Source organism: Anabas testudineus, chromosome 7, assembly GCF_900324465.2.
Source record: "Anabas testudineus chromosome 7, fAnaTes1.2, whole genome shotgun sequence".
Lineage (NCBI taxonomy): Eukaryota > Metazoa > Chordata > Actinopteri > Anabantiformes > Anabantidae > Anabas > Anabas testudineus.
This window is the reverse complement of record NC_046616.1, coordinates 24,711,408-24,735,151: the sequence shown is the minus strand read 5'-3', so window position 1 is coordinate 24,735,151 and position 23,744 is coordinate 24,711,408. Positions and strand designations below refer to the sequence as shown.

The 23,744-nt window shown below is 38.9% G+C and overlaps 1 protein-coding gene across 1 annotated transcript in view; it reads left to right on the top strand.

Moving 5' to 3' along the window:
* Nucleotides 1-22,461, top strand: part of LOC113166704 (paired box protein Pax-7-like) — a 40,362-nt gene extending 17,901 nt beyond the window's left edge. The window contains exons 5-9 of the mRNA XM_026366809.1: nt 672-871; nt 6,828-6,993; nt 8,003-8,202; nt 17,109-17,373; nt 21,709-22,461. Of these exons, the coding sequence (XP_026222594.1) occupies nt 672-871; nt 6,828-6,993; nt 8,003-8,202; nt 17,109-17,373; nt 21,709-21,830 (953 nt within the window). The 3' untranslated portion in view covers nt 21,831-22,461. The remainder of the gene's footprint in view (nt 1-671; nt 872-6,827; nt 6,994-8,002; nt 8,203-17,108; nt 17,374-21,708) is intronic.
* Nucleotides 22,462-23,744: the final 1,283 nt, after the last annotated feature.

The window sequence follows — 23,744 nt, the reverse complement described above, 5'->3', positions numbered from 1 at the left end:
ATAGATTTACAGTATATTACTGCTTTTGTATTAGTGTCTCTGTCTATCTGTCTACATCTCTGTTACCAACCTGCCCAGTATGTTTGCTGCTTATTGTTGTTGTTTTTGTTGTTTGCTGTCTCTCTCCTCTTTTCACTTACCCTAACTGGTCGAGGCAGATGGCCACCCACCCTGAGCCTGGTTCTGCTGGAGGTTTTTTCCTCTAAAAGGAGTTTTAGAGTTTTGTTATTTGGCACTATACAAATAAAATTGAATTTAATTTAAGTGAAATTGTCTTTCAGACATTACATTCCCATTTTTATTTTTGGTTTGTTTTAATGTGTCATTAAAAGTTGGATTTTGTGTTGAATTTTAAGGAACTATGCGTAACATTAGTTGGGTTCATCATCAGAGTCTTCTGAGTGTGGCAACACTCAAATTGTACTTAAAGTCTGCTGTGTACAGTGTGTACAGGAATGGAGCCAAAACAGTCCCTGAGGAGCCCCATTGCCGCTTAGAACTTTACCAGAGATGCAATTCCCCAGCCTGACAAACTGTGGTCTTTCTGTCAGGGAATCAGTGGTCCAGAGGGGAAACAAATGAGGGGTCAGTCCCCATCCCTTTGAGGATGATTGGTTGGATGGCATTTTTAGCCAGTACACCTAATTTGCAATGTCTATTTGCTTGTCAAGGCAGTCGGATGGATGATGTGTCAGATGTCGAGTCAGAGCCTGACCTCCCTCTAAAGAGAAAGCAGCGCAGGAGTCGAACCACATTCACAGCAGAACAGCTGGAGGAGCTGGAGAAGGCTTTTGAAAGAACTCACTATCCTGACATCTACACCAGGGAGGAGCTGGCCCAAAGGACCAAACTAACAGAGGCCAGGGTCCAGGTAATACACTGATATCCACCTATTAATCAATACATCATTCCTGTCTTTCTCACTTGCTTTGTATCTTTTCCTACCAAAACTAAGACAAAGCAACAATAGCTAATTTCATATTCAATTCCATCCATCCATAGAACCTGTATCACGTACACAGTATTGTGTATCATGTACACAATACTGCTCAAAAGTTTAGGATCACTTGCATATTTGTTTGTTTTCCAGAAAAACACATTTATATACAATTCACAAACATTTTTTTCCATTTCACAAACAACAAATTATTCAGGTCCCTATGCAAGAATGTAGATCATGATTAGCAATTATCAGTCATCTGCATCAATCTTCTAGTATGGCTGCTAATTCAAGTTAATCATTTTATAAGTCTGGTTGATTATAAGTAAACCCTTTTGCAATTGTGTTGCACAGCTGAGAACAGTTAAGCTAATGAAGCAAATGGGAGCATGGTATACTTTAGGTTAGTTTAGTATCTAAACATCAGCTGTTGTTTGTTTACAGGTTCAAAATAGCCAAACTTTCATTATAGACCTGTCAATCTATTGTTGTCCTTAGAAAGGAAGGCTACTCAATGCGGGAAAGCTCAAAATTCTTTTATCATGATGTTAACTACTCACTTCAGAGTGGAGCACAAACTGCCTCTAAAAAAGGACAACTGTGCAAGAGGACAAATATCTGAGAGTGTGTAGTTTCAATCAAAGGCACCTCACAAGTCCTAAAGTGGCAGCTACACTAAATAGTGCCTGTCAAACACCAGTATCAGCATCAACAGTGAAGAGGAGACTTCAGGATGCTGGATCTCATGGCACAATTGCCAAGAAAAAGCTGTATCTTAGACAGCTTTCTGCTCTGGCTCTGACATGTGTGGCCCTGTCTATGCAAGAATGCATAGACAGGGCCACACATGTGCACCACACAATGTGTGGTGCACATTGTGTGTGTGCATGCAGTAACCTGTGAGTGGTGTTATATGGTTTGTTTCAAATGAAGCACATAATAAAAACTGAGTTACCCGTAGGTCTTGATATGTCCTCATAGTGTTTGTGAGGAGGACATAGAAGAACAAAGACACATCAACACAGACATTTGACACTGGAAGACTGGAAGAAGGTGTTGTCTGCAGATGAGTCCAAGTATGAGGTCTTCAGATCAAACTGTAAAACAGGAGATTTGTGCAGAGTGGAAGGGACCTTGATTATTTTCTTCATGATATTGTACATGCTGCAGTGATAACTTGAGTTCAGCAAAAAGACAAAACAACAAACAAATTGTATTTGTGGTAAATGAAAATTCACTGAAAGATCTGATAGAGGTTGGCTTTCATTCCCAACAAAAATATGCTTGTTTTAGGGAAAATATCGTATTTCTTCTGTGTCAAATTCAATTTACAACACAGTAAAGTGGTGTAAATACTATGTATTTTTTCAGTTTGGGCATTGTGCTGCATGCTGAGCAAGGTGCTGGTTAAAAATGCCACATGATCTCCTATTCATCGTTTTTAAGTCAGTTAGGAAAATTTTTTTTTTTCCTTTTTGCTTGCCCCTGTCTTTTCTGCTTCATTAAATATACACACAACACGGTTCTTCTCAAACTGCTGTGTTAGCCTATATGATTAGATTTATTGTATTTATGTTATGTATTGTAATGCAAGGTGTCACATTACCATGATACTTGACCAAATCCATATTTACTCAGTGAATCCAATTAATATAGAAATAATTATACTGTATTTAATATAAATTAATACAGTATAATGCTGGAGATTGTGCCAGCTTTTGACAGTTCCAGTGATCCACAGTGTTCCAGTAGTGCTGGAAAAATTACTGTAGAGCTACAACAACAGCTGTTAGGTGTGCAGCAGTAGGGTGGGGGCTGCATTTCTCACACATGTCTCACTACTCAACATTTTGGCTGTTATCTGTTTTTCCCACCACTTTCAAGCCCACGACTCATTGTAAAATTTACAGAAGATCACATAAGTGCCTGTGCTGTCCCACAGAAGCTTTAATCCACAGCAACAGCAACATGGATCAAATCAACTGAGTAGCGAGCAAGAAACCACCATGGCTGGAAACCAGTCCACACTGTGTCACTTAGCTCTGATACATCTTCGGAATTACTACACTACTGTCACACTACTTCCACTGACACAGGTTTCAGCTAGATATTTCAGCTGAATATCCAAAAACAAACTGTTGACAAACTGCACTCGAGAGCTCACATATCACTCATCCACCTTGACCTGTCAGCTTTTAAGTGTTGACTGTCAACTACAAACTTATGCTTTGAGCAACTTGACAACTGCCAATACTAAGGTCAACACATGAAGTGAATAAACTGAAAGATACTATTTTGTGCAATATTGAAAATTATATTATATTTATACATTTATAATATTATATTATAAATGACATTAAAACAAGGAGCTTGAGTTAGATTCTCTAAGATCACAGATAAACTGCAAAAATCTGATAAAGTCTTGGTAGCAGTCTGTCTAAAACTTCAATTTTTAAACATGTCCAATGGGCCAATGGATGTTGCACTTTGATGACGACAGCTAGATGACGCATCCAGTAGTACTGTACTTGAGTACTTGTACAAATCTGATGTACTTGTACTTGAGTTTTTTCTTTTTCGTCTACTACATTTCTACTACATTTCAGTAACTTTATAATTTAACACCTGCTGCCACAAATTTGTTCATTAATGCACACATACAGTAACAAAGTCTGCCTTTAAAAATCAAACAAATGAACAATGAAAGAAACCAATGAAAAATGAGTTTCTGAAGTGTTTTCTGAAGCTGTGGTCAAAACTGGTTGGTTCCAATTAATACTCCATGTTGTCCTGCAGGGGTAGTCGGACTGCTGAGTTGATCAGCCTTCTTCTGCTTCTTTTACAGTAATACCTCCGGGCGAAAACACCTGTTCTAATTATTTGAGTCCCGTCTACAGACCCAGTCACAGTCCAAATGATCATCTTCACTTGAAAGGCATGTTTGCATTTCGAGCAAATGAAAGGAGGATTTCTGGAGACAGTAAGCAGATGAATAGCTTGAGGCAATACATAGATTCCTGCTATGGCTCTAGATGTGTGGTGCACATTGTGTGTGTGCATGCAGTAACCTGTGAGTGGTGTTATATGGTTTGTTTCAAATGAAGCACATAATAAAAACTGAGTTACCCGTAGGTCTTGATATGTCCTCATAGTGTTTGTGAGGAGGACATAGAAGAACAAAGACACATCAAGGCTCTGTGAGTTTGTTTTCTGCAGAGTAACAGGTTGATACTTCCTCTGAGCTTTGTCTTTTGTTGGCCTTATATCCAGTATGTGAACATCCCTGTCATTTCACTTCTCATTACTAGATACGGTATGAGTGAGTTCTTCCGTTTCTAAACTGTATGAAATCACATTACACCTTTGGATAAGTAATTATACTTAGAAGGATGGAATGTCCTATATATGGGGATTTTTGTCCATCGTGCGTGTGGCCATATCAGTACGAAATAGTAGATAGTCAGGATGTCATGTGACCACATAATACTTATCTAAGTGAAACCATGTAATGCTCTAATAGATGAGACCTGTCCGTCCTTTAGCCAATCTTTCCTAGTGGCCACTTGGGGTAAAGCAACGTAAAATTTTCCTCCAGTCCAAAAAGCACTTTTTCTGTTGACTACAATAATAAAAGAAATATTAGTAAAACGGCTGGCATGATTAAAAACAAAGTTGGTTTTCACTCTCTTTATAATATATATTTTAAGAAATGGATTTTGTATCTGTGAAAGTTTTCCAGAGCCTAGAAATAACATTTAGTTTAGTAACTTTTATTCTTGTATGTAATATAAAATCTATAGACCAAGAATGCATAGACAGGGCCACAGCAGAAAGTGCATATGTGCAGTGGACCAGACAACACAGAAGCAAACCTGGGAGCCAGGAAATACTTTTGCTTATCTGCCAGGTGAGCAATTTTCAGTAAAATGACTGGGCATCCTAATTGCTTTAATTGATTGTTGCTCCATACTCGATCCTCACTCATTGTAAAGTTGTTCTACTCTTCCATCTTGAAGGACGTTCCCAAGCCTCTTATTTCATTTCTGACCAGCTAGGTTCAAGGATTGATAAACGCTGTTTGAGGAGAGATAAGCAAGGATAAACAAGACCATCCATCCCCAAAAACTTTTACTGTCACAGCCCTAAAAATTGTTGGTGATTGGTTGCAGCTAATCTCACTGATTTGAAAAGTTTTATACTGAAATACATGTGAAAGTTAAGTCGTGGCAATTGGACTTCCTTCTTGAAACGTTTCACTACTTATCCATGTAGCATCTTCAGTTGAGACTTCACCTGGATGACAGGGAATCTTCACCGACATACTGGAATACAGTTATAACATTAAAACTGAACCAATGTGAGACAGCTGAGATTTTATTAAATTTGTTTTTTTAACCCATCATCTGGATCATAGAACTTTAGCTCTCTGTGACAAAAACTGGTGAACAACTTTCTTTATACATTAGAAACAAACTGTTTTTCTTTACCATCTGCAATTTACTATTACAAAGAATCGTCATTCATACAAAGTGTCAAGCATGTTCACAATGTGAACTAATAAATAGAGCCTGCAATATAGTTACGTCATCCATCCATCCATAGTTATGTAATTTATTCATAATGTTTAAATAATTTAATTTGATAGAAATGTTTTTCTAAATACAAATTGAAACAATTTTAGTAGGGATTAATGAGTTATGATATTAAAACAGAAAAAACAATAAATGTAATGCTAAAAATAATTAAACATGTTTTCTATTAGAATCTTGATGATGTGTCTGAGTATTAAAGTCTAAATAAATGACACACTGAGGACAGTAAAAATAAATCTATATTATATTATATCTCCAATCCAACAAAAGTGACCACAAAGTTTGACCAAAGTCCCAGATGTTGGAGCCGATGGTGGGTCAAAGGAAAGGACATCTTATGTCTCCAAAAACCCAGTTTCCTTGGTTCCTCTCTACTCATATTTTTTTCTTGCATCCCTACATTTATCCCTAGGGGGAGAGACTAAGAAGCAAGCAAAAGACAAGGAAGCCAAGATAATGTGGATCAATTTAGTTAACTGGGAATCACAATAATGTTGGAGTCCAGTATCCAGTGTCCCATGGATACTACTTTAAGTGCCTATGGTACATCTATATAATCTATATGCACTTTTTTATGCTACTGAGCAATGAGCAATGAGGAACAACACATGATTAACCACATACATATAACAGTATGTCCACACACACTCCACTGACATACCACTGGATGGCTAAGATCAGCTATCCCTACACAGATACATACAGTTGAACAGCATACAGCATGAAATTATTGCCAGTGTAAAATTATCCATTTTATTGGAACGGGAAGAAAAAGAAAAAAGTTAAATAACTATCCATCCATTTTCTTAACTGCTTGTCCACTCAAGGGTTGCGGGAATGCTGGAAGCTATCCCAGCTGTCCTTTTGCGAGAGGTGGGGTACATTCTGGACAGGCCGCCAATCCATCATTGGGCAGACATACATACAGACAACCTTTCACACCTATGAACAGTTTAGAGTCTCCAATTAGCCTAAGATGCATGTCTTTGGAGGTGGGAGGAAGCTGGAGTACCAGGAGGGAATCCACACAGACACAGGGAGAACATGCAAACCCATTTATCAGCCCGGCTTGCTCAGTCGGTAGAGCATGACACTCTTAACACTGAAACCCCGTAGTGTAGCGCTGACATACCGTCTAGCAGCTGTCCAACCACAATTTCCTTAAGGGGATCCATAAAGTATTCATTATTATTATTTTTAAAGAGCAAAGGCAGCCTTGCGACCCGTGGATTCAAACCAGAGTCCTTCTTGCTGTGAGGCGACCACTACACCACTAATGAAACTTTTTTTTTCAGGTGTGGTTCAGCAATCGAAGGGCTAGGTGGCGAAAACAAGCAGGAGCCAATCAGCTAGCAGCATTCAACCACCTGTTGCCTGGTGGATTCCCTTCCACAGCGATGCCAACACTTCCTACGTACCAGCTGCCAGAATCCAGCTATTCAACGAGTACGCTGTCCCAAGGTATCGCAAATGACACTTTTTGATTCATAATGTACAGATGGGTAAGAAACATGCAGTGTTTATATGAACTCTTCCTCCCCAGACTGCTTCATGGGAAGGCACATTGCACATGGCACATTCATTTCTTCTATCAATTTGCCTCTATGGTAATGGTATCGTGTACAGCAGCCATTGACGCTGACAGAGTAATATAGAGTAACATCCTCATGAGGCGGTTTATAATTGTAAAACAACAAAAACACTCTGCTGTGAAAACACACACTCTGGAGCAGAGGTTTTCTTTTCAGGGCCTGTATAAATCACTTCACATTTATTTCTGACGTAGTGCCAATCCGGGCGATGTAGTGGTCCTTGCTTTCTTGTGAACTGTTCTTTGCCTGGCCCGTCACCTAGGACCTGTTTGCCTTGGGAGAACCTACCAGGGCCTTCAAGCCCCCGTATATATATATATATATATATATATATATATATATATATATATATATATATATATATATATATATATATATATATATATATATATATATATATATATATATATATATATATGTATATATAGTTATCTTTTATTGGTTATTTATCAGAAGTAACAAATTGAGTTTGAATAATCATCCCCAAACATGATAAGATGCAAAAGCACCCAAAATGAAGGTGCACTCACACCACTCTTCCTGCAACATAAATTAAAAATATTTATTTTAATCATTTACTTAAACCATTGATCCTATTATCACTGTGGCTCACGTTTGATGCCACATTGCTCACCTGAAAACTGTGCTGCAACTCTTAATACTGTATAGGTATATTCAGGATGTGTTTAGTCCCATTGAACACACAGACTAGTTGCAGGGGAAAACTGCTCACTCCTGTCCTATTTACTTTAGATGCTTGAGCAATTTAACAAATAGATCTGTGTTACTATACACAACAACAGATTAGGGTACAGTTGGTATAGAGGTAAATATGTCTTTAGGTGCTCAGTAATATGCCGTTGTGCTTTGCTCTTCAGATGGTAGTGGTACAGTTCACCGTCCTCAGCCATTACCTCCATCCACCATGCACCAGAGTGGTTTATCCAGTACTGATAGTAGCTCCACCTATGGTCTAGCCTCCAACCGCCATGGCTTTTCCAGTTATTCCGACACTTTCATGAGCTCTGCAGCACCTAACAACCATGTCAATCCTGTCAGCAATGGACTCACCCCACAGGTAAGAGCTACTGTACTACTGATGATGATGTTGGCAACATTAACTTAGTAATCAGTTAAGTACACAGAACTAAATGTCATTATCCCCAAGCTACAGTGTGTTACTGTAATTCTGGTATTGTTCTCTCATTCTACAATTGTTTATGTGGGGCTTGTTACATTTCTTTTTGTGCTTTTTAGAACAGGTGTGTGAAGCTGGTGACTTACTTTTTCCTGGTGTGTGTAAAAGTGCTGTTCATAGTAGATGATGGCTAGCTGCTTATTAAATTAGGATTTTTGCTACAGTAGTGTATACATTATGTTACATAATATTTTAATTTCTGTTACATCTGGCACCATAAAATAAGTCTGTCAGAATCAGCTTCATTGGCCAAGTATGCCAATGCTTAGAAGTAATTTGTTTCCAGTTGCTGGTATCTGTTGAGCGAGGATAATATATATTATATATAATATCCTGTGAAAGATACAGACACAACCTTCAATAGCAGTTGCAGTATACAGGACAGTACTGCTTGTTTAATTCAATTTTATTTGTATAGCGCTTTTAACCATTGTAATTGTGATACTTTAAATTCCCACTTGCATTCCATTATGGTCCATTCCATTTTACATGACAGCAAGTGGTTTTTGTTACTCAAAAGTAAAATTTGGGGTTTGAACAGGAGTATGGCGCACTGCAAAAGATTCTTCTTGATCTGATATCTTTTCTCTTTCACTTATCTTTGATCTTTAAAATTTTATTTAAGCCATTTCATCATCACCAAGATCCCCAGAATAATGTTTAGCAAGTTTCATCAGTTGCTCTTTTGTGAGGTGCTTCAAAATTTCATTCTGTACACCGCAAAACCAACAGATCTGAGTTTATTGCTAACCACCACACACCAAACACCACTTACTATGCTCTAACCTACCTACCACAGATTAATCCAAAGGGAAACGCTGCTATAGTCTACCAAGGAAGATTCCACACTGTTTAACTGCATCTGTGCACAAAAGAACCATCACCCTCCAACACAAACAACTGCAGGACATAATCTTCCCTGGTAATAAAGATAAACAGCGGACTTTATTTTAAACCAAAGCAATACACAAAAACAATTCTGCTACAAAAACTAAAAAAACAATGCTACTCAACAAGAGAGTCAAATGTGTTGTGTATTTTTCCCACAAATAATCATACCGTAGAGTGCCCTCAAATATTACTCAATCACACACCAAAACTCAATGAACACTTTATGTTTGGAAGTTGAGTCATGGCAACTGGACTTCCTTTTGTTAGATTGAAATGTTTTGTTACTCATCCAAGTACCTTCTTCAGTCTGAAGACAGTTGGTTAGAGGCCACAAATTTATGCTCCAGGTTTGGTTTCACTCCAGCCCTTGGACTGAATAGGCTAATTTGGTAAAACCAATGATGGGGAGGATGTGAAGGATGTAATACTCACACCTCTGCCCAAACCCTCTTAACACCTAAAATGGGACCACATTAACTCAGTGGACACCAACATCAGTTTCACTAGGGAGGAGAACAAAGGCAACCGTTGGACTGCGCGGTCATCATTGGGACAGGCGGCAGACTGGAAAGTTTACAGGAAACCCACCCACACTGACAAGTACCTGACAAGGACTCACATTACCCACTACAACACAGAATAGGAGTCATCAGGACCCTGAACCATAGAGCACAAAACATCCCCATCTCTGCCCAAAAGAAGGAAGACAGGCATCTTAAAACAGCTCTCCAGACCTGTGGATAACCCACGTGGGCCTTCAGCAAGGCAGCAACCTGTTCTAGAAAAAGAACAAGGAAACATGCGGTGTCTTTAATTAAGCCCCTTTGGTCAGACTATCTTTCTGACATTCTAGTGTACTTCAGAGGAGGAGCTTGATAGCTAAAGGCTCTGCCTCCCATTCTAGATGTGGAAACTCTAGTGCAGTCTGAGAAAGGAATTATCTGCTTGGACAATATGAAACTATGAGGTCTTTGAGATAAAATAGAACCTCATTATTAAGTGCTTTATATGTGAGGAGAATAATTTTAAATTCTATTCTGGATTTTACAGGGAGCCAATGGAGAGAAGCTAATGTAGGAGAAATATCATCTTTCTTTCTAATTCCAGTCAGAACAGAATAATGAATTACAATAGTCCAGTCTGGAAGTAAATCAAAGTAAGTACTTTTTTAAGTAAAAGTTAAAAAACAATTCAAAACATTCCATTTCTTAAATTATATTTCTTAATTTTACTCACATTTGCTCGACTGTTTTGAAAGGCACTGTTTTCAGAATCAACTTATGGCCATTTTTAGGGGCTAGCTTTTACTATAAATTAGGGTTGTATACATTAACAGATGCTTGATTGAACTGCCATAGTTGACACAGGAATGATCGCCTATTGTTCAATAAGGCAGCTGTTGCGCTGCATTACGTGATTTGTAGTTTGTGTTTTATCGGTACTTCAGATCACCCAGCCATTTAAAAAAGATATATAAAATGATCTTGCATGCCGGATATAATTGTATGCCGGGCCTTGAGTTTGACACATATGGCATACACCAACAAATCAAATGTAACAATGCAGGTTGGTCATCCCCCAGCTGATTCTTTGTTATGTAACATCAGTTGCACAATTATCCAAACTGATGTCTGTGAGGCACTGCACCTACTCATGACTCTATGTTTGTCTGCGATTAATCTGGCAGAATGTTTTGAAATGAAATTAATAAAAATCTAAATATTTCGTCCTGTTTTATTATTTTTGTTCTGCACCTGGGTGTGATTACTGTATTCACACCAGACAATCAAAACACACCAAGAGGGAAAACAAACTTCTCTTGTGAAAAACTTGTTGAAAGTCATTGGTAACAGCATCAAAATATGATTAACATGTATGTTTACAGTTTGATGATGTCTGGAGCTTGCAGTGTATATTAAAGTAGTCAGCTACTATTTAAACAGTCAAAGTCCAATAGAGAGAGGTTGGCTGGATGGGTGGCACAACAAAGCACAGAACTTTGTCACAAAAGGCAGCAGTTTGATTCCAATAGTTAAGACGACACTGACATAACTTGCACTTTAGTTTGAACTAGTCCTTTCAGGATCCAGTAGTTTTCTATGGGCGATTTCAACCCTGGTTTATATTTACATTTAGGCAAACTTTCATTTTTACTAATCATTTTACTGTCAAATTCCAACTAAATCACTTTGTTTGTACAATTTCTATACAAAAGTGGTGCAATTTAACAAACACCTGCCCCTGTAAGTGGGGACATTCTTACAACAAACAGCGACTTTGGTTGTATATGAGGTTTGGAACAAATGGCATATGTGGATGTTAAAGTTGGAGAACTTGTTGAAATAATATGATGTGGGCAGTATGAACAAAAGCCATAAGCAAAAAAGGCTGCATGATCAAGCAGGAGAGAGAGAGTGCCATGCTGAAAATTAGCAGGGCTCACCCATGTGCTTCATCTTTGACCTTAGTTAACTGCGCAGTTTATCTTAACTAAATCACATGAAAATAATACCTAGTTGCTACAAAATAACCACACTTCTACACACAACAGATTCTTCGGTCTGTTGTCAGTCACACAGATTAATAGAGCTCATTAAGTCATGTCACACAGATAATTTTATTTTTTCCAACTTTCTTATTGAATGGTTTCAGGTATGTTTACCAGCTTTAGAAATTCCCATCCACTGTTTCAGTTAGAAATCTAAACCAAAACAGCATGAGAAAAGCCATTTGGTTGAAATACTATTTATGCCTGACATGCAGTGAATGTTGATTCTGTGTTTGTTGTCCTCTCTGTCTATCCTGAATGGCTCCTGGTGCAAGCTCAAGCTTTTTCATTATGGGTTCACTGCTGTTGACCCTTTCATCATGTTCCCAGGCATTTACATGAGATAACAATGTAGGGCAAATTTCCTAAGATCACACTTCAAAATTGCAGAAAGACCATATGTAAGTCTGACAGGCAATAATTCAATTTGAAACAGCTATATTGCATTTGAAATGTAATTCACAGAAGCCAATTCTGCACCTCCTCCTCCCAAATTGAATGGGAAAGAATTAGAGACTCACTTTCATGTGGGGTATGCAGCCAATTCCAAGTCTTATTGACAGAAAGACAAAATGACAGTGTGACATGCCATCCCTGTGATGCCACTGCATGTGATAAATAGAAACCCTTTTCACAGCTTCACCATCAGTGTTGCTACAACTTCCCTCCCCAAATGAAAGCCTGCAAAAATAAAGCGTTTTATTTTCAACCACACTTTCTGACAAATTCCCATAAATCTATTTTGCTTTAGAGCCCTCTAAGCAGTGAGGAATTTTTTTCTTTCACCCAGGCAGTCAGTGATGCTGGGCGAGTAATCCGTTTTTGTCAGGTCAGACAACTTAGTGACCCGCCACTAAAGATGAAACTATTACTTCCCACAGTGACCCCAGCACATCATGTGCGGGAAGCAGAATACGTTTCTCCTTTTCACTCTCATTCCCTCTATGGTTTGTTGTGAGAGAAGATTTAGCCTGTTTTGGAACGGTGGAGCTCTCTGGCTCGCAATTAGATGTTGAGAGGGAAAGAGAGTGAGAGAGACAGAGAGAGCGGGCAAGTAAGGATAGAATAGAGTGGGTTTCAGTGTTGGAGGATCAGAGCTGCTTTGGTTCTGCAGCTCTGTCTCTTTGATCCATATCCCCAGGCCTGCCTGCCTCTCTAACTCAGGCCTCTGCTCGTGATTCCTGACAACTGTCGGCCTGAGATAAGGAGGTGGGGTGGGAGAATATGGGGAGCATCTTCTATTGCCCCACCCCCACCTCCACCCCCGTAGCCCATGCATTACTACCACATAAACTTCCATTAATATTAACAATAAAGTATTATTAAAAAGCAGGAAAATGTAAGGAAATGTGTTGAATTATATTCAAGAATCCTGACACAGAGGAACATACCCCCCCCCCCCCCCCCCCCCATAAAAAAAAAAAATTAGTGCACCCCCATTCTGTGCTTGTTCTCCTTCAGCCCCCAGTTCACACTGTGTTGGCACAGATGTTTGCACCTGAATGATATGAATGTTCTGCCTAATATCAGTCTCAGCTGCTATTAAAATTTGCAGTCCTAAGCCCTTTTACTGGGCATGCTGTCAACTGGCACGCTCCCATGTCAACAAATCAAAAAGGATGAGCACATATATTTACATCATTCCCATAATGAGGAAAGGAGTGGGGGCAGGGGAGTAGATGTTAATTAGAAATCGCCTGAAAAACAGATGCTGCTTCAGTTTGGCAAGAAGCAAAGCAAGGAGCTTTATAGTAAATAAATAAATAAATAAAAGACGAGACCTACCCATGAAAGCTGCCAGAAAAGCAGAGGAATTTAAATCATACCACTGATGGAATGTTTGTAGGATATATTTTTCTTTATTTATCATTTAGTGTTTTCCTCCAAACAGAGCCTGGGATGCTGTCTGACTGAGTGGGTAGAAAAGTGTTAAGCCCTTCTAGTTCCCTCAAATGTAGGCGTTGACTGGCTGCAGCACACTAACAACTACAACCTGAAACTGTTTTTACACATTTATTCCATGACCACATAAAATACACTGCCCGCAAAAAAAAAAAAGTCACCACCTGGATTTAACTAAGCAAATAGGTAATAGGGGTTAGACACACATTCTGTGGTCGTGAAAAAAACTTCAATCTAAAGGTTCAAAATTATTGCCATGCATCAAGCTAAGAAAACATCTAAAGAGATTGCTGAAACTACTAAAATTGGGTTAAGAAAAGTTCAATGGAAGAAAGTCATGTGGTCTAATGTGTCCAGATTTACCCTGTTCCAAAGTGATGGGCGCATCAGGGTAAGATGAGAGGCCAAGGAAGTGATGCACCCATCATGCCTAGTACCTACTGTACAAGCCTGTGGGGGCAGTGTTATGATCTGGGGTTGCTGCAGTTAGTCAGATCTAGATTCAGCATCGTTATGTGCCCAAAGAATGAGGCCAGCTGACTACCTGAAGATGCTGAATGACTAGGTTATTCCATCAATGGGTTTTCCCACCTTCCAAGATGACAATGCCATGATTAATCTGGCTCAAATTGTGAAAGATTGGTTTAGGGAGCTGAGACCTAATTTTCACACATGGACTGGCCACCATAGAGTCTAGACCTTAACCCCACTGAGAGTTTTTGGAATGTGCTGGTTAAGACTTTGCGCAGCGGCCCAACTTCCGTCATAAATACAAGATAATAAGATAATACTTAATGCAAATCTGAATGGGAATAAATGTTGTGATATTGCAGAAGCTTATTGAAAAAATGCCATGGTGAATGCATGGTGTAATCAGAGCTAAAGGCAGTCTAACAAGTGAGTGACTGGGTGGACAGTTTATTTGGTCAAATCCCGATGTAGTGTCTCATTGGGGTGGCTGTGGCTCAAAAGGTTGAGCAGTTGTCTCCCAATCATAAGATTGGCGGTTCAATTCCTGGCTGCCATGTCACATGCCAAAGTGTTCTTGGCCAAGATACTGAACCCCAAGTTGCTCCCGGTGAGTCAGATCAGCTGCATAGCAGCTCTGCCATCGGTGTGTGTGAATGAGATGCAGCTAGGTAGAAAAGCACTATATAAGTGCAGACCATTTACCATTCAATTTTGGAAATTAATTCTATGATTAATATCACTGTTCTGGTTCTGTCAGTCTTCAGGCTACACATCTTCAAGTCACTGCCTGCTTCTCTTATTCAATATGATCTTGACATCACCACTTGATTCTTGTATCATGAAAATTAAGAAATAGTCACCATCAACCAAAAATGCATTCACTTCAAAAAAACAAACAAAAAACAAACATTTGAAATGCCAAAGAGCTGTACTGCATTCAGCTACACAGTTGATTACAGGTAGAGAATCAAAGTGAAGCAATGCTATGTAAAGGACTGACCAAGCACACAGTTTGAGGAAAACCAAAAATAATAATATTCTTTTGTAGAATATTTTATGTGCCTTTAGTTTAGTTTCATTTATGTTTTATAAAATTTAGAGCAGGCCACTTTATAACAATCCAATCTGTCCATGACTTGTGACTGAGACAGAACTTTTGGACAATGAGCATTACATGAAACTGCTCTTAGATGCTCTGAATTTGTTAATACTCTTAAGATTTTGTGCCCTAGCACCCAGCACTAGATGCAGCAAAGAAGCCCCAAAGCATACAGAGCCTCCTCCATGTTTCATCCTCCGATAAACTTGTGAGGGCTTTGATATAAGTGGACCCATTTAAAATGTCAGACAGGTAAAGAGTGAAAAGGAATTTATTGTAAATGTTAACTCATAGATGAGTATAATAACTCGGCAGGGGAAGAGGGGAACAAAGGCTATAGAAAACAAAGTAGTAGCTAAAACAAGGCAAAGAGATTGACTCAAAACAAAATGTGACAACAAAAATAGCTACGAACGTGGCAAAGCACAAAGTAACAACCAAAACTAGAGCTACAAAACACAAGAACAAAGGGGACAACAAAAAGGCAGGTTAAACTACAAAAGTTAGGCAAAAAAACTTACAAGGCTAAGGTACAATGTCCATGATCCAAGGGCTAAACTAGAAGAGAGCACAGATCGAAAACACAGGGCTGGCAAAACTACCAAGGCAAAAACAGCAGAGTCACCATCCAAGGAGGCACACATTCCCTCACAAAACATTTGCATTTTGTCCGATCCATAACAGAAGACTGATATCCATTCTGAGAAAAGGCCTATGGCAAGTATCTTGTAGTAGACCCCCACTGGCTGTGGCCACAGAGTGTGTGGCTTCACAATCAGCTGTGGCTGCTGACCAGCAAATAGGACTTTAACGTGGCAAAATGGATACACTTAGTTAGTGGTTTTGAATGGTTTTAGCTAGTGACAGCTGGGATCAGCTCCAGTATCCTAGCAACTGCCAGTATATATTCACTGTAGCTGCAGATGCTCCGCCACTCTGGCTAACTCTACTAAGTAATCTATATAGTGTTTAACCATCATGTGCTGTCTCAATCACCCTTGGCAGTGGCAGTTATAGGCATTGATAAATAACTGTATCCAACTTGCTGCAGGGCTGTAATACGTCCAGTCAGGTTATGGATAAGTTAATAGACTGTTATGGTGAAGGGATACTGTCGTTAGCTGGGAATGCTGGAGCTGATCCCAGCTGCCATGGGGTGAAACCTTGGGTAACCCTAGACAGCTTGCTGTAGATCTCAGATCTGTAGTCTGTGGTGCAGATACCTGAATAGACTGGACTATGTCTGGATCAGAATGATAAATATAATTCTGTATGATTCAAACAGTACGTCCAGTCAAGTTATACCGGATGGAACTAATATTTGGAGACTAATTTTACTTATTTAAATTTCTTGGTGGTGTTTTTAATTATGGAAATTTTCTCTGCATGTTGTTCCAAAAGACATCATCTCTATCATATTTCGCTGGGGTGAGCTAAAAAGGCTGTGTAGTTAGATTAACATTAACTAGGATCTGTTCTGTGTACTGTATATTTTTTTTTAAATGCTTTAAAGCAGGTGAGGGCTGGTCAGCTTTACTTGATGCATTACTTAATTTGTGCTCTTGATTTACTGACTTTTGTTCTTGGTGTCAGACACAGAAACTTTCAATCTTAGCCTGCTCCTTTCTGGCACCTCTAATAAAGCCACAAAACCACTATAGTTTAGTGATTAACTAAATGCTTACTGGATACTATCTGAATGCTAAGGTCTTATATACTTTACATCTCCATAAACATTACTAAAAGCCTTAAAAGTCTTACAGATGTCTTATTTTGGGTAATAATTCTTTCATACAGATAACTTTAAAACTTGCTCTCTTTGACTGAAGGTACCTTTTGAAAATCATACTGACCACCTCTTTTCTATGTTTGCAGGTGATGAGCATCCTAAGTAACCCCAGCAGTGTTTCATCACAGCCCCAACATGACTTTTCCATCTCACCGCTTCATGGCGCCTTAGACTCTCCATCCAATGTCATCTCAGCCAGCTGCAGCCAGCGTTCAGTTGAGGCTTCCATCAAAGCAGTGGACAGCCTTCCATCATCCCAGTCCTACTGCCCTCCCACATACAGCACCACCAGCTACAGCATGGACTCTGCTGTGGCGGCCGCCAGCTACCAGTACAGTCAGTATGGACAGAGTGAGTGCTGCTAGTTCAACAGCGACATTTTACTGCTCTCTGTAACTAACTGCTATAGCACAGTTATATAACTTAGTGAGATGCCACTAGTTAATTGAGTGGTTGAACTGAATTTCTAAAACATATTTACACATAGGCAATGGGTTATTTTGCTAACCCCACACTAATTAAGCAAGTCATCATATATGCTGGTAGAAAATGCAGACTACAAGCTGGCAGAAACAATCCAAATACTAAGTTTGTTAACTCACAATGTCATTCACATATATTATATTTAAACAGACACACCGGGATGGAGTCACAGTTTCTGTGTCTGTCGTACAAATGTTTACAGAGTGGGTCTGCTTTCAAACTTTAGGGAGATAGAGACATGTTAAGAAACTTTGATTTTGTATTGTGGTGGATTTAGTAAGACTACAGTAATTATGACTATCTTGCTTGTGGTCAAAATTCTTTGTCTCAAAGGACCAGACATAAATTAGGACAAAGAGAACTCACATGTTGGGGGAAGTAAATGTATGAAATGTACAGTGGCTTGTTAAATTTTTCATACCCCTTGAATTTTTCCACATTATGACCACAAATGTATTTTATTGGAATGTTATGTGAAAGTTTAACACAAAATGGCATACAATTGTGTAGTAGAAAGAAAATTATACATAAGTTTATTTATTTTTTACAAATAAAAAAACTGAAAAGTGCAGTGTGCAAAAGTATTCAACCCCCCTGAGTCAATACTTTGTGCAACCCCCTTTTGCTGCAATTACAGCTGCAAGTCTTTTGGGGTATGTCTCCACCAGCTTTGCACATCTAGAGACTGAAATCTTTGCCCATTCTTCCTTGCAAAACAATTCAAGCTGAGTCAGATTAGAAGTGTTTTGCAGACTCCAACAGGTTTTCCTCTAAGATTGCCCTGTATTTGGCTCCATCCATCTTCCCATCAACTATGACCAGCTTCCCTGTCCCTGCTGAAGAGAAGCAGTCCTAGAGCATGATGCTGCCACCACCATGTCTGACAGTGGGTATGGTGTGTTCAGAATGATGTATATTGTTATGTTTCCGCCATTTTGCATTTAGACCAAAAGGTTCAATTTTGGTCTCATCTGACCAGAGCACCTTCTTCCAACACGTTTGCTGGGTCACTCACATGGCTTCCGGCAAACTGCAAACAGGACTTCTCGTGGTTTTCTTTTAACAATGGCTTTCTTCTTGCAACTCTTCCATAAAGCCTAGATTTGTGCAGTGCACGACTGATAGTTGTCCTATGGACAGATTCCCCCACCTGAGCTGTAGATCTCTGCAGTTCATCATCAGTGCTGATCAGTGCTCTGACCTGCAGCTCTGATCATCTCTGATCAGTGCTCTCCTTGTTTGGCCTGTTAGTTTAGGTGGACGACCATGTCTCTGTAGGTTTGCAGTTGTGCCATACTCTTTCCATTTGCGGATGATGGACTGAACAGTGGTCTGTGAGATGTTCACAGTTTGGGAAATCTTTTTATAGCCTAACCCTGCTTTAAATCTCTCCACAACTTTATCCCTGACCTGTCTGGTGTCTTCCTTGGACTTCATGATGCTGTTTGCTCCCCAATATTCTCTTAACAAACCACAGAGGCTGTCACAGAACAGCTGTATTTGTGAGATTAAATTACACACAGGTGGATTCTATTCAGTCATTAGGTCAACATTCAATCAGTCAGCAACCATCAGGCAACTTCTGCAGGCAATTGGATGCACTCAGAGAAAAGGGGGCTGAATACTTTTGCACACTGCACTTTTCAGTTTTTCATTTGTAAAAAATAAATAAACTTGTATAATTTTCTTTCTACTTCACAATTGTATGCCACTTTGTGTTGGTCTTTCACATAACATTCAAATAAAATATATTTATGTTTGTGGTCATAATGTGATGAAAATGTGAAAAAGTTTAAGGGGTATGAATACTTTTACAAGCCACTGTAGTTAACTAGTGTTGTTGTCTGTAATTAATCTCTTGTATCTTTGATACTGATCTGGTTTTGTTGTAAATTTATTGTTTTTTGTTGCTGAATTCAGCTTTTTTCAATGGATTTCAATCATCTTTCAGGGAAACTATTCAAGCCAACACATACAAGAATTTGATGCTGGTCATTGACATTTCCCAGTGACAGTGCAGAGTATGCTCAACAGTAAACAAGTTACAGTATAAGAGTGACAATATAGGAATAACAGCTGCAGACAATATAATAATGACATTAAGAAACAAAATGCAAGGTAAGTGGGTATTGAAATGCACTGTCAACTCCACAGTCTTAATTGTCTTCAGTTCTATGTTGACTTGTCTACAACAGGATACTAGCTATTAAACCTCTCATCAGAATGCAGACTCATTGTTGTCTGGGATAAGGTCAATAATGGCTCTGTCACTAATATGAAGGGAGAAGAATAGAGGGGAAAGGAGCACCTCCACTGACTGTACTCTTCAGTTCATGTGCAAGATGTGACCTCCTCCATCCTCACCTACTGGGTCCTGCTGGCCATGACAAATTTCTGGAATGATGGTGTTGAATCCACAAACATTATCCAGAGGCAGTCTGGCTGTTCCAAGATGTAGTGTAGTCCCATGGTCATCCACTTGCCTGTTTGTCCTGTAGGCAAATTGCAGGGAGTTTGGGGTGGTTCAAAGGACTTCATGACAGCAATCAGTTATTTACTCCTGTGATAAAAGATTTTTATAGTCAGGAATTATGGTTTAGCATTTAAAGGTAGAGAGGACTTTACAGCTCCATGGTGAAGACAGAGTTTTTAAACAGATGCTAAAGTTGTTTTTAAAAGACACAGTATTGCATAGCTGTGGAAAGGGAACACCTAAAAAGCTAATTTAGAATAAAGGTAGAAACCAAAGTGGATTGTGCCACAATCTAAAGACTTAAAGCAGTAATATTACATGAAACAACAGGCTCTGAAATCTAAATGCCCATAAAATACCATACCCACACAGAAAATCCATAGGAGCATCTCTTCAAATAGCACCACTATAGCAGCAGAAATTTGTTGCAATAGCAACAAGCTTGGCAGGTTTTTCTTGGGACATTGTGTAATAGCACCCATGTTGCAGCAGGTGTCTTATGAAATGGTGGCTGGTCTCCTATTTTCTTTCACAGAAACAATATACTGTAAATATCTGGTTATATATTGTAAATTGTAATTTGTATAAGCAAACCTAGAGTTGGTAATAAATATGTTTTGTTCCCAACTTTGTTTCTGTATTGCCCCGAATTAAACTTCAAATGATCTTACAGTTAGATACTAAGTTACTAAGTTGCATACTAAAAAGAATATGTGAAAATATGTTTTGGCTGTGGCCCACCATACCCACTTCTCCCTCCTGCAGACAGATTTAACAGTTTATTTAAGACATCTGAATCTTCTCTTGTTCTAATTCAGGAAGCTACTGACAGAATAAAGTACATACTGTCAAAATAGCTGAGGTGTGTGTGTATGTGTGTGTTCATGTTCCTATATTTGTGCATGTGTGCATGTGTTTAAGTGCATGCTATCTGATAGGCTCTATCTTGGAAGCAGAGGACTCTCAGTGTGACTGCTCAACAGGGATTTAAGGCATAAACCTGGTTGACAGGAAAAACAGCTTCCTTTAGAGGGCCTTACTAAACCCTCTTGAAACACACACACTCAAACACACACACAGTTCCTCTACTAGCTGTCTGAGTGACTGGCATCTTGGCAGACAGACCTGCCCACCCATAGGTGCTCTCTCTTCTTTTTCTCATTCCCTAACACAGAGTGACAGCTTCCTTTCTGTGCACATTTGCATCCTGACATGTCTTACTTATCAACCCCCCAATACGCACACACATGTTAACCCCAAATACAGCAATGTCATATCAAATCTGCTGTCAACCCTCCTCTCTCCTGACCTTTAAAAGAGAAGTTATCATCACCTGAACCAGGGAGGGGCATTATCTATCACTCCAAAAGAAATAACACTAAGGACTAATGCCAGCTTTCCAAGAACCACAGTTATTCTAATTACCACCTGCCTTATTGTCTTTCTGTCCAGAAGACAAACTGTTGGCATCCTCTTGACAGTCACTGTGATTGGCAAAAAATTGCCTAAATGAACTATTCCTGCTGTTGTCATTGCTATGAGCTGGTGTTAAAAGATTGCAGCTATAGCTGCAAAATCTGGACTGCTATTGTTTAGTGTATTATAAGGTTTAGTATAACCTCTAAACAACAAGACAAAGTGTAAGTTTAGATTTTGTTTGAATTACTAGTTCCAAAAAATCTGCTGCCTTACCAAAAGACCATTAATATTGTGTCTTCTATTTTCTCCAGCAGCAGCTGCTGTGGATTACCTGGCGAAGAACGTCAGCCTGTCCAGTCAGCGCAGGATGAAGCTGACTGACCACTCAGCTGTATTGGGACTACTGCAAGTTGAGACTGGCCAGGCCTACTAGCACTCATCTAATATATTAACAACATGACATCTTGTCACCAGCACATCCCACACCTTCTGCTACTATCCATACAAATGTCCAGTGAGCGTGTATGTGACTGACAACACAGGGCTGATATTTAACTTTTAATGTGTCGATATGTTAGTGTTTCTCCAGAATTTAAGGATCAAAGCTTTAAACATTCCCCATGGGACCAACCAAATCCACAAGCACTTATCAATAGATTTTTATTTATCATTCATACCGCAACATCAGTATATCCAATTTCTAATACTGGATAACTATGAACTAAGATAGAAACTGTTTCGATGTCAACTCTTAGCCAGTCATATTAGACTGGGTGTTATATGTAAATTGCTATTAACATTAAGTTCAGAAATTCCCTTTGCATTTAGTCTTAGGACACCTTGAAGGAACATAGTGTGGTTACTTTGTTAAGTGAGCTTCTGGTCTTCATGATCACATATACTGAGTCTCATTTACTGACATATTTTTTCTGTTTGTGAGGTGTGATTTGATGCTGGAGTCATGAATGCTACCTCAATTTCAAGTGTTTCGTACTTTTGACCACACAGATCTCAGATGGGTGGTGGGAATTTATACCACTGGAGGTCAGCAAAAACAGGATTGTAAGGAGTTGTTTTGTAACTTAACTACACAGACTGGTTCTGAGTTTTAGTCTTCCAAGTTTTGTTTGATGCTGAAAAATCAGAAAAATACAATGCTTGAGCAGCCTTAAGTACTTTATATTTTACTGTGAAGCTGACCAAATTTATAGTTATTACAGTAACACAGTACAGATAGTTATCAGCACAAAATATTGGCAGCTTAAAAAGAAAAAAAAGTCTCTCAACGTGTGAAGAATTATGTGTGCATGTGTAAGTATCTAAAGCAGATAAACACCTTGGTAGCAAACTAACGGAACTTTTCTTCAAGAGGTAAAGATATGTGTGTTCTTTGTTGACGGAATGAGCAGCGGACATTCAGTGTGACACTCATTTGTCAACTCATTTGTCACTCCAATATTTCTTCAGGCAGCTTGGCATCAAAAAACAGAGATCTTCTCTTCATCTCCGTTTGTTTTGATTTTAGGTAATTCAGTGTCTAATCCTTGCATATAATATATCACTGAAAAAGAACCTCTGGTCAGTACTATGACAAGCCAACATCAACGATCCATAATTATCTGCACTTACAATTGGACTAACTGCGTTGTTACAGGTTTGCTAAAGGTCTGTGTTGTGATCTGCTTCTACAGCATCTTACCTTGCTGATGATGCTCATTGCTACTGATTCCAAATCTATTGTTTCTCCATATTTACTTGTTGTCTTTATAACCTTTGTATAATATACTGTACATTTCTGCAGTGCATTGATCAGTACATATTTTTTTTCACATTTTTTTCACTTTATCACTGTTAAGCAATATCGGTGAAACTCAACCCTTCCTACATAGGATTATACAGTAACACCCTTCACCATTAAGCACAATTTGACATATTCAGAAAGTGCTGTGTTTCTTTGCAGTTTCCGAGCAATGAAACAACTGCACAGTGGAAGAAACCGCAAATATTTTGTGAGTAGACTGTATTTATCTTTCAATGGGAGAATTTATGGTACATATAATTTATTGTCAATATAATTCATAATAACTGAATTGACACAATATGAGAATCAGAGTGTATTTAGACATGTAGTAAATTGTGTCAACATATGAAGAACATTTTTGTAAACCTCCATATTGCTTAAACAGTGCCCCATACTAGTGCAAAATACAAAGTAGTTGTATAAAGGAAGGAGGAGTCAGAGAGCAGGAGAGAGTTTGTCAGAGGTTTGATCTTTCTCACTCTAATCACACATAGGGACCAATTGGAAAACTCCTCTTCATTCCATTTCCCCATGCTCTCTACAGAA